This window comes from Nicotiana attenuata, chromosome 6 (assembly GCF_001879085.1).
Source record: "Nicotiana attenuata strain UT chromosome 6, NIATTr2, whole genome shotgun sequence".
Classification (NCBI taxonomy): Eukaryota; Viridiplantae; Streptophyta; class Magnoliopsida; order Solanales; family Solanaceae; genus Nicotiana; species Nicotiana attenuata.
This window is the reverse complement of record NC_031994.1, coordinates 82,302,246-82,314,375: the sequence shown is the minus strand read 5'-3', so window position 1 is coordinate 82,314,375 and position 12,130 is coordinate 82,302,246. Positions and strand designations below refer to the sequence as shown.

At 35.4% G+C, this 12,130-nt stretch overlaps 2 protein-coding genes across 2 annotated transcripts; one reads left to right on the top strand and one right to left on the bottom strand.

Annotated features, from left to right (window-relative positions):
• Positions 3,874-5,601, top strand: LOC109227326 (E3 ubiquitin-protein ligase RING1-like). Its single transcript, XM_019392442.1, has one exon. It carries the CDS (start codon positions 4,113-4,115, stop codon positions 5,118-5,120), a length of 1,008 nt encoding a protein of 335 aa, XP_019247987.1. The 5' UTR covers positions 3,874-4,112; the 3' UTR covers positions 5,121-5,601.
• LOC109227328 (craniofacial development protein 1) lies at positions 5,563-11,190 on the bottom strand. Its single transcript, XM_019392443.1, has 6 exons — positions 11,120-11,190; positions 9,869-9,915; positions 7,497-7,586; positions 7,237-7,376; positions 6,969-7,157; positions 5,563-6,421 (listed from the first exon to the last, which is right to left on the bottom strand). The coding sequence occupies exons 2-6, from the start codon at positions 9,903-9,905 to the stop codon at positions 6,047-6,049; spliced, it is 831 nt and encodes a 276-aa protein (XP_019247988.1). The 5' UTR covers positions 9,906-9,915; positions 11,120-11,190; the 3' UTR covers positions 5,563-6,046.

Genomic DNA, 12,130 nt, shown 5'->3' with positions numbered 1-12,130 from the left:
CCCAACTCATTATGGCCTAACATGTTTTTATATGGGTAAGACATTGTTTTTGAGTGCCAATGCACCATATTGATGATATAATGATGACTAATGAAAAATAATGTATTTTTCATGAAAAAGCATGAAGCTTGTCCCACTTGATTTGCTCCATTCTTGAAGTGAATGTGATAGCGGTGCATAATAAATCTAAATGAAGACAAGTGGTTGACTAATGAACGTGGACGTGCCAAAGACCAAAATAATAATAGTCATCATTATGATAATTATAAAAAGGAGAACAATAAGGGTTCTCAAAATAATGCTTCAAAGGTGAAGGAAATGTGTATCAATATGTTGTGTAAATATAAGGTACGTTCAGACGATTATAGTCCATTTTTTGAAAGAATACGACTTGTGATAAGCATTGTAAATGCAGACTCATTCTTGAAGTGAGTGGAAATATATATATGTGATTCAAATAATGCATAAGAAATGCTTATGCAAGATTGGCTGAATACCACAACTCACCTCTAAGGAAGGTTTGAGAGAAATAAAGATAATGAATATGTCATTGGTCGCGTACATGTGGTACGCCAAAAAATATTGGGACATGCCTTATAAAAGGTTATTAAAGGCAAAAGTAAAGCAAGAAATGATTTTGCTTATGATGATTTTGACCATGACAATTATTATGATATGATTTTCTCCGTGAAGGAGACATTCACCATATGAATGGTGTGACAAAAGATCTTGTAGTACAAAATCAATTAAGAGCTCCGGAAGAGTTAATTTGTTACTACCCGGATGAGTGAAATTGTTCATGACATTGATATTGTAGTAAGTCTCAAAAGAAACATTTTGAGTTTCAAATGTATTAGCCAAAGTGGTTGGCATATTGAGACTATAAATGAAATGAAGATTGATTATCTTCATATTACTATAACATACCAGGTAAATATAAAAGGTTACCCGACTTTTCTTCTATTTGTACTACAGATGTATAAGCATGATATGAAATCACATGCCATAGTAAATTAAATGTTTACTGAAATAAATATTAGTTGGCATGACCGGTTGGCCATCCCGATTTATTGATGCGAAAATTAATTGAGAATTCACATTGGCATATATTGAAGAAATAGAAGATTCTTCAAGAATTCTCTTGTGCTGCTTATTCTCATGATATACCAGTTAAGGTTGGGATTGAATCCCTTAAGATCTGGAACAAATAAAAGGTGATATATATATATGGGCTCAATCGCTTTCCATGTGAACCGTTTACTATTATATTATTTTAATAGATGCATCTATTGTATGGTCACGTGTGCGTTTGTTATCAACTTGCACTTTGGTTTTTGCAAGGTTGTTTGCTCAAGTTATTAGAGCACAGTTCCAGAATATATATTATGATAATTTATCTTGATAATGCTGGTTTAAATCAAGTTGGTTTAGCAGAAATTGTATGCCTCCAATTATAGCTAAACCATTGGTTATTAGAACAAAACTCCCAAATAGAAATTTGGTATGAGGTGTATTATTTAATATACAACAACACTTGTACGCATCTAGCCAAGTTATGATAAATTCTCCTCGTCACAATTGGTTCAGGGTCAGGAACCAAATAATTTCCATCTTGAAATATAGATGTGCTATATGATTTAATTGTGACACCACAATGTACAAAGATGGGTTCCCAAATAAGGTTGAGAAATGTGTTGGTGATCCTAACATTAGGGGGAGAAAATGGGCAGCTGAAACAGTGATACGTGGAATGAATTATTATGAATACATCTAGATCCTCGTACAAGAAAATGTGAACTTGAAGTTCAAGTGATAATTCATTTCTAAAATATTTCCAGGCACATTGCTGACCCAAAGCTAAATGTCATATTCCAGCTGCTAATGCTCCAAATAGAATAACGTCCATGATGGATAGAGTTTATGGCACGCATGAAGCGTAATAGACAAATCGGTTCCAAAGATAAAACTCCTTGAAGAAGGAGGGAGCAAATGTTCAAGATGGTCATAATAAGGAGGCAAGTGCTTTATAAGAGCACCATGACATAACATTTTATAAGACCTCATGGGAGAGGCTCAGGTACCTGAAAATAATGAGATCTCAATAAGTTATGTCTTTATTGTGCGATGATGGAACCGATGTAAAATGATCGTCGACGATGTTGTTAATATAATGTAGCGCTCAATATTATTAATATTGACGAGGATCTTGAGCTCAAATCTGTCATGGAATTTGGACAGATAAATGATTGGCCAAATGAAAAATATGCAATGAAATTGACTTCACCTGAAAAATGTGAAGTTGGACGGATAATCCCCACACCTGAAAGTGAAATGAAAAATCAAGTCGATAGACATAAAGACGACTTGTGGCACAAAATTTTTGTAAATATCCTGGTATTAGGAGACATGTTCTCCTGTGGGGGGTCTGACAATACATTTGATATGCATATAATGAAAATCCTTGAATGATTTAAATTGTTCTGAAGCATATTAAGGTTCCCAAGAAATTTATTAAATAAATCTTCGGCAGATCCTTATGTAGCTTAGAGCGATCATGGCGTACATGATTTATTTTTGTGTCTAGTGCAATTGGTGCACTAATATATCTGGCTAGAACCATGAGTATAACAATATGCTAGCAAGATATAGTTTTATTTCAATGTGGAGAAATTGGAATACAATTAGTATTATATTTTAAAAGGAATACTTGATTTAGATTTGTTTATTCTAACAAATATCGCCAAGATTTTGTTGGTTATGCAAATGCAGGCATTTTCTGAAGTTCGTTCTTCAAACATTCTATTTGCATGTGAGAGTACTGTCATATTATCATATTACAAGGCAGTTAATTATTGATACTTATTCAAGTCATGCCAAGATAAGCAACTGATAAAGCAAGGGGATCAACACACAACAGACGTGTGACTTGACTTTGAAGAGAAGATTCCAATAATACTGAAGATAATGTTGTTTGCTTATATCAATTGAAAGAAGGACTATCGAAGGAGACAAAATAAAGCACATTCACCAAAGTTCTTCAACAAATTTGTTCAAGTGATAATTTGACAAACATCTTCACAAGACATTGCGGATCTCAATATTAGAGAAGTTGTTATACAAGCTTGGAATTCGTCGTCTTTGAAGAATAAAGTGATGTTTTCATCAGGGGGAGGCAAATACGCGCTGTACTTTTTTTTTTCTTAGCTAAGATTTTATCCCACTGAGTTTTTCTGGCAAGGCTTTTAATGAGGCAGCAAATAATGCGTATTACAAGATATGTGTACTCTTTTTCCTTCACTAAGATTTTTTCCTACATGGTTTTTTCTTAGTAATGTTTTAACGAGGCACATTATCTATAGACATCCAAGGGGGAGTGTTATGAAATATTATTTTGTAGTGGATGTCCATAACTCCTAAAGAAGTTACTCCCACTACTGTTCTCCATTATGTAGATAACTCCCACTACTTCTCACCATTATAGTTGTAACTCCCACACCTCCATAACCTCCCCATGATCTTCCTCCATGATCTCAAATGTTTAATGTCATGTTTATGGCATTCTTTTGTATGCCTCTATGTAATCTTATAAATAGAGGGTTTTGGCATCACATTGTATACACTTGAATATATGAAAGAATCAAGAATCTCTCCTCCCTTGCTCCCTACATTCTTGTCTATTTGCTTGTTTCATATTATTACTTTGAGCTAAGTTTCTTAACAAAACCCAGTGAAATTCTACAAGTGGGGCCTGAAGAGGGTACTGTGTACACAGACTTACCCCTACCCTAAGAAGGTAGAGAGCATGTTTCCGATAGACCCTCGGCTCAAGAATCGATGTATCTTAACTATTCATGGAAATTTTAAAAATATTCCAAGGAGACATCAACCTCATATATTTAATTGAATGAGAGCAAAAGACCCTCTAAAAGTCTTTATTCAAACCTTGAAAAATGACAGGCTTATCTTCCCTCCACCTTGTTGACAACTACTGATTGAGAGAAAGAATTAAAGAACCTTGAAAATAAATCAAGAATCTCAAATGACTACTCACCTAAATCTTCTGAAAGTAACTCCATTATTGTTTTTCTAAGATCAAGAAACATTATCTATCAATGGCTATGAACACCAGAAAACTACTACAAACTACAAACCAATCAACAGATTGTTTGTATTTTTGTGATTCAACATGTCCTTATGGTTGTAATCCATATGTAGACTTGGATTATTACACACCACCACCACCACCTCCGCTACAATTAAGTAGCAAACATCATCAGAATATATCACCTTATGTTATCATCTCTGTTGCCTTATTTGCTAGCTTGTTTCTTCTTTTTAGCTACTATTTGATCATTGTGAAGAACTGCTTGAATTGGAACAGGAGAAGAAGTGCTTCAGCACAAGGCTTTGATGAAGAATTTTTCGACGAAAATCGAGCTCCGGTAATTGATCATCCCATTTGGTACATCAACACTGTGGGTCTTCAGCCATGTGTTATTGATAAGATTAGTATTTTCAAGTTCAAAAAAGGGAACGGTATGATTGAAGGATCAAACTGCTCTGTTTGCTTGAATGAATTCCAAGATGATGAGAGTCTTAGATTACTCCCAAATTGTAAACATGCATTTCACATCCATTGTATTGACACATGGCTTAGATCACATACAAATTGTCCCTTGTGTCGTGCTGCTATCGAACCGAGTTTAGGTACCAATGAAGAAAGGATGCTGGAAATTGATGAACAGAGAGATGATATTGGAGAAGTGACTAGTAACAATGAGGCCACAGATGGCGAGATTTACGAAAATGAGACAGCGGCTGCTGGTGAGGTTTTGCAGATAAGAAGTTCAAGAAAAGAAGTTAATAGGAAATGGGATAGTGTACAAGCAATGAGGAGGTCTGTTTCAGTAGATTCTTCAATTATAGGACTTGATATGGCTATGTTATCAAGAATTAGTACACATGAAATGGGTTATGTTGAAGCTGTTGCTGAAAATTCAAGTTCAATGGCGTTGTCACTACATAAAGAGCCTTTTATGATTAAGAGATCATTTTCATATGGTGGTAGGTCTTTCTTCTCAAGACATCATCGTAGCTCCAGTTCATACAACACTAGCTAGGATAATGTGGAAGTTGAAGGAACAATGTTCTTTTCTTAATGGGATTTAAGATCCTAAACTGTGAATAACATCAGCTTTACCAATTGGTTTGCACTCATTGTAACAAATTTTTATTCGCTAGTTAATTCCGGAAAACCTCCCAAGATTGTGTGCAGTATTTAATACCACAATAATTATTATCTGGAAGGACATGAATAAGGACTTTGCTGATCAAGAAGAGGTAAATTCGATTTGCATAATGAAATTTGGTTAACATTCTGCAGTATTTTACGTTCTAATCTCCAAAGTTGATGGTCAGAGGAAACATTGGACTTTGAGATAATTCTTCAGGGAATGGTTGCTTAACACTTTGATTACAAGACTCGTCCAGTGATGCTTTCCTTGGAATCGAAGAAACGAAGACTCATTCATTACGAACCAATACAATTTTTGTAGAATCAAATTGAAAGCGAAAACAAATGGTTGATACCAATTTAAGATACCATGCAACCAGCAACACAGGAGACTTTAAACTAACTACTAACCCTCAGTTCCCCTTTCTCCGGAGAACTATGCTACAATACTTTTTAACTAGACAAATGAGTAAAAGAATGTTAGTGGACTAAAATTAGAAATTACAAGAACAGATCTCCTAACATCGAGTCTCAGGTCACCAGAGAAAAGAAATTAACCCCATCAATATGCCCAGCATCACTTTCATGACCATGTAGCCAATAAACATCCAAAACGGGTGTTTATGGGTTTGTGTAAACCCTGCAGCAACATTTGCTGATGATAATATTCCCTAATGGCATCCATCCAGGGTAAGGACAAACATAGAATCTAAGTTGAGAAAATTTAGGCCACAGATACAAACTTCTTTTGACAAGAATGCCACAGCCTCTTTTCCACATCCCAACTGCCAGTATCTCCTGGACGGTATGCTCTCAGTAGTCTTCTTTCATACTATCTGGTTTTCTCTTTGCTTGCATTGCAAGACGAGCATCTCTCTCCCGCTCAAATTCTCGATAATCAGCACGCTCTAAGAAAGATACCCTGTCTAGATACTGATTGGAACTCTTCTTGTAAGCATCCAGCTCATCTTCCATGCCTTTATTTTCTTCCTTGAACCCCTCCCAGTCTTTCTTTGTCTTATCAAGTACACTGAGTTTCTGCTTCTTTTTTATTTGTTCAAGGATAATATCAACAGGAGAAGCAGATGCTACAGGGCCTTTGCCTTTATCAGATGCTTCTGCAGAGTTGGCATCGATATACTTTTTTACTTCAACTTCTTCGCCAGCAAAATCCCGTACTTCAGTGATCTGTAAAATTAGACTAGGTATAAAGAATGTGCAAGGAAAAAGCAGCAACAACAAATCTGAGAAGCATATGCACATCTTAAGAGTGATAAATATTAATCTAAGGTTCTCCATCAAGAGGTTCAGACGACGAACTGCTCGCAACCATTCTCAAAAATTTCCTCAACCCTTTCCTTCTCTTCTGGTGCCTGGTGTTGTATTGATGATAACTATCAAACTTATTTTAAAGAATAAACAAACAAAAGTGACAACTGTTTCTTTCTTTCAATTTTTCTTTGGGGTTGGGGAGTGGGATAAGTTACTTAAATAACAACGGTATCAAGCATTCTTGCTCTTTGAGAAAAGAAAAGCGGTCCGTAAGCAAGTTTTGCATTCTCCACAGGTTATGTCACGTAGAAAGAAAGTAAATCCGTATCCATGTACAGCCAAAAAAAGCTCTAGCACCTGGCGCTCTAAGAGTGTATCACCACATATGGAACCAAGTCTTCAGCTACAAAAATGAAAAGCTAGTAGTGCGCAAAAATATCATGCGCAAGCAAGCTAGACCTACCACTTTACCCCGGCCTGAAGAGGCAGCAGCAGTGGCGGCCTCCTTCACTGCAGAGAGAGCAGCAGCAGCAATCTTCTTTGCCTCCTCGCTAGTTTCATTTTGAGTAGGCCTAGGACACTTCTCAGGCGTGCTTCTTTCAGGCTCTGATGTCTGCTTTTGGGACAATCCCAGTACTGTCATCCAATTCTGCTGAGATTGTTACACCACAAGTCCAAATAAAAACATTGGCATATCTCATACGATTATAAAGTAGAGGTCTTATACTCACAGAAGATGACGATTTTGATGATTTCTTTGAGGAATTTCTATTTGATGCTGAAGTAGGCTTGTTTATTATGGAGTACAGGGTCCTCATAGACACTCCTTTATTCATTTGCTGCCAAACAGCATCCACCCGAGCTTTTCTTTCTGAAAATAAAAGCATAATGGTGAAAACATTGTTCTTGTGATGCTGGTCTCTTGGCTAAACCATAATGAAAATAATTGGGGGATAATATCATGAATGACAGGAGCATCGACGTCTCCTACCGATTTCTTCGGGCTGCATTTGCATGTTAGGAACACATGCAGCATCTTGTTTGGACATGGTTTGGAACCCATCAACATTCTCTAAATTATCTGAGTCATGAAGCAAAGACATTTTCTCCAGATGTCAGCAGAACAGAACGAGAGAGCTCAACCTAGGGCATAATCAGTGACTTAAATATCTAATAATTGCATTATAATTATAATTATAATTAGAAGCAACATTCAAATAAAACCTAATGCAGAATCAGCCAGAAAAGAGTTGGAGAACAGACAGAAAGGTGCTAGGAGAGTGGGGAACAAGGTAGAAACTTCATTTAAGTGTTAAGGGGGATAGATGCATAATTACATATGCAGGAGACTTTTCCATTAACGTCCTCCTTTTTTACAATTTCTCATTTCACTTTGTGGAAAAAGGACAAGGTTAAAGTTGTCATTCCAGGAGAGAAGGAGACTTCACAGGATGGCATATGGTCTTCCTTGCCCACACCAAGGATTGGAGGTGAATCAAAACAACCAAAGCGAATTTCACGCACAAGCTTATACACGCATGTGGATAAGCACACAAACATACTAATAAGAAAAAGGTTATTGCTTTATATATACATGTATAGGTATCATTTCTAATAATATTACTGCATGTTCATCTAGAATTTTCCATGTAAAACTAATTCTTGTGGTAATGAACAGAAAAAAAGTGGTTATTTTAGAGAATAAAGGAGCTAAAACAATCAATTTAGTTAAAGTAGACTAACACTAAACCATGTGAATCTGCTTATTCATAATTTCCTCTTCCCCATTGCAGTTCTTTTTTATGTTTTGTCTGATATTAATTAGTTGCACAGCACCTCTGCGGAATGCCTGTTGATTAATCACCAAGAATGGTGGATGCAGTTATCTCAATAACTTGTTCGTTCTATTACAAGATTATGAAACCATGACACAAGATTTAAACAGGACAAACTGAAATGTCATTTCTCACTATTTACTGTTAAAATCCTTTCTGGCCCGTTTTTTTAATTCCTTAATGAGACGTACAGACTGGTGTTCTCTGGTATTGACAGTTTAAGGAATGAGAAGCTTATTTTGCCCATATCAAAGTTGAGTCTACCATAGCGCCACAGTCAGTTCCCCCTGGGAAACTTGAAAAACAAGTGGCATGCTCTATTGACAATTTTGTCGATGAAGGCAAAGACTAGGTGTTAATCCTGTACTAGGTGATAAAACTTCCTCAAAAAGTAAGACAAAATCCTTATGATTTATGGGCAAAATCCATTACAGCCCTATGAATGTAACTTGGGTAAGAGGGCAGTATTACAGCAATGAGGAAGTATGGATTATGGTTATCATGACACGAAATAGTGATAGCTGTTCTTGGTTAACAACACATGCTTATCCTATTCATGGAACATTCAACCTACATTAAGAGGGCTAGACCAGCTTGTCTTCTACTGTAATTCTTTCTTTCTTTCTTTCTTAAGTGTACTGTAATAGTACTCATTTCAAGTTTAGTTTTCCTTTTTGCTTCAACAAGACAGATGACCACTTAGATTTTATAAATTTCTTATTTCTTTAGTTTGCTTTAAGAAGATATGATGATCACACGGACTAGCTGCTACATACTGCATTACTTACAGCAGATAGTAATGTTAACCTGCTCCTCTGATTAAGATTCGACCAAAAAGAACGGGTTTTCACAACAGTAGGAAACAATAAAAAATAAAATGGATGACACGACAGAGACTTATGAACATCACTGTTATATTTCCATTAATATCTTTTTACTTTGTCAAGAGGTTAAGTGCCTGATAAACAAACATAAGCCATATTTGACTTTGAAGCCCCATTGGACCATACACAAATGCTGCACTGGGCATATGAAATAGTAGAGGGCTGATTAGGTTAGACACCATGACTAAACAGATTACACAGAAAGAATATCTTCAGAACAGTAAGTTTAGGATTTAGCTACATATATCCACACTGATTGTCTGAAGCTTCCTCCCATTCCCAATGCCAACAACAAAATCTCCAAATTTCATCTTTTTGCAAAGATTTAATTTTAAGTTAAGACATAATAAGAGCATAATTTCACAAGACTCAACATAAACCTTAACATCTTATGCAAAAGCAGGTCAGCTTGTTTTCGATGTGAGACCATTAAAACAATCAAATTCAATTGACCAATTGCATATGGAGTTTAGCATTTCAAATAAAATAATAAAATGCTAGCAGAGGAGATAGACGTGAACATGAAACTCGAGAACTATGTAAATTCTAAAGAGGAAATGCCAAAAGGTCATGTCCTTGTTAGAGAATAATTGATAGAATTGACAAGAGGGAAAGGAAAGGTACATTAAATAAAAGAATTTTACTTTGAACAAGCTGGGCTTCCGCAGTCAATTCAGCCATATTGCTTAACCTGTTCAATCAATTCATAAACCATAAGAACAGCATCAAATTACCTTTCATGGCAAAAATTGAAACGGAAAGAGGAAGGGGGAGAGGAGTGTAATATGAGAAAACACATGTTCAAGTAAAAAAGAGAAAATATATCTTCACCGAAAAAAGTAAAACCAAATTCCCAGTGGGAAATACTGACAGTCTCAGGCAATTCGTTTAGGCATGAATAACATAAACAACCTAAACTGCACTATGTAAACGTTACCACTCTTTACTTTGTTTCATAATGATAAATCCCTTTCGGAAAATTTTAAGGGACTTCACACACCAAACTTGATATGACAGGAATATAGAATAAGATCATAGCAAGTTAAGTGGTTAAAAAACAAAAAACAACTAAATACAAACAAAGATTTTACCAGTAAGACAAACATCACAATTCAGCTACTTCAAAATAAATATGAACATTGGTTACATTCAGCAACTGCAAGTTGGTTTAACACGATAAGGGACATGAATGACAATGTTTTTTACTTTGGTAGAAGTTAATGGTGTAATGACGTTGGACTAGACCTCGTAAGATGGGTAATTTTCACTTACTATAGACCCCCTTTACAGAATGGCGAAGGAAGAAACTGTGGGCATTTGAAGCTTAGAGATATCAGCATGTTCAAAAGGAAGGGACTTCAACAGGGGCACCAAACTAAAGTGCAATTATAGCATTCAAGATATCAAGTTTACATCACACTAATCAAGTGAACAACCACTTCAACAAAGTAAGATGATGTAATTTCCAGCAGATAGCACATGAAAATCCCAGCAGGCTACAGAATTCCAGCAGAAAGATACAGCAAATTAAGCAGAAAAAAACATAAAATTCAATTTTTTCGAGCATAGTAAATTTTACTACTACTATTTATTAAGCCCAATACCAAGATCAGAGCTTTATCGATATTACAAGCCATAAAAATCATAGCAATGCAAATGTTGGCTAAGTTTTACCAGTACAGAATGCAAATGGTAATAAAATTCTTTTATTTTACCAAAAAAGAAAAAGAAGTCATACCAATGCAGGAAAAGTCGAACAGAAACCCTAAGACTTATTTGAAAGCGATTAAAAAAAGGGATTGAAGCCGAAAAGCTGAAAAAACAAAACCAATGGAGCAAAAGAGCAAATTCATTCTAGAAATCCTTACGCGATAAGCTTGAGAAGGAAAAGAAACCTCGAAGCAGTCGTGTACGGGAGGAGGAAGAAGGGGAAAGCTTTAGAACTCACCCGATTTTTTTTATATATATCGACGGGTCTGTCGAACCGAACCGGAATCCAGTAACAAACCGCTTTGTATCATACCAACACATTCAACAGTCCACAGATATTATTTTGTCCCGCACGGGGTGAAAAACCTTAGGAATTTTTACATTCCTATACCATATAGGAAACCTTATTACCCTCAATGTTTAAGGTTTGATATAATTACATTTAGTATACCAAATTACCAAATTTATACCATAGTGTATTTTAAGAGTACAACTAATGCAGCATATATCCCTCCTTAATTCAAGGCACCAAAAATGGGCCGTTTTTTTTTTGTTCTGTATCTTTTAGCAGCTTCTCTCCTTCGTTTACATTAAACATATTCCTGAATATATTCCTTCTCCCTCCTTCTTTCACTATTTTCAACTCCCCTTCACCGTTTCTGAAAACTTTGGCCCCAATTTCACTGCAAAACATCAAAATAGGAAAATACTTTTATTATTTTCTTAAAGAAGGAAAAAGGAAAAGAATGAACTAGATGTAAATAGACGCATACCATGCTCACGAATTCTATAAGCATAACTTTTTGCCTTCTTTCCCAATTTCCTCTTCTGCATAATTATAGCAGAATCATCTTGACCTGCAATTAATATCAATGTATAAAAGAGTTAGGAAAAATGAGTTTTGTTTAATTTTCCTGTTTTTCATAAATATTCTGGACATACTTGGTTTTCACTGAAAAGAAGATAGAAGAAGAAGAAGAAGAAGAAGAAGAAGAAGACATATTGCAGAAATTGTAGATAAATTGTAGAACAATTGTAGATAAATTGTAGATAAATTGTAGACTGTTTTTTGCAGAAGATTTTGTAGAAGTTTTAGTCGTTTTGGATTTGTGAACAGAAAACAATGCATCTACAATCAGAATACAGATAATCTACAATTTATCTACAAAATATCTACAAACTGGATACATTAAATT

Coding starts and splice junctions, on each gene's coding strand:
- LOC109227326 (XM_019392442.1), top strand. CDS start 4,113: ATGGCTATGAACACCAGAAAACTACTACAAACTACAAACCAATCAACA.
- LOC109227328 (XM_019392443.1), bottom strand. CDS start 9,905: ATGGCTGAATTGACTGCGGAAGCCCAGCTTGTTCAAA. Junction 7,587..9,868: donor GGAAGCCCAGCTTGTTCAAA/GTAAAATTCTTT, acceptor TTCATGACTCAG/ATAATTTAGAGAATGTTGAT. Junction 7,377..7,496: donor AATGCAGCCCGAAGAAATCG/GTAGGAGACGTC, acceptor TTTTATTTTCAG/AAAGAAAAGCTCGGGTGGAT.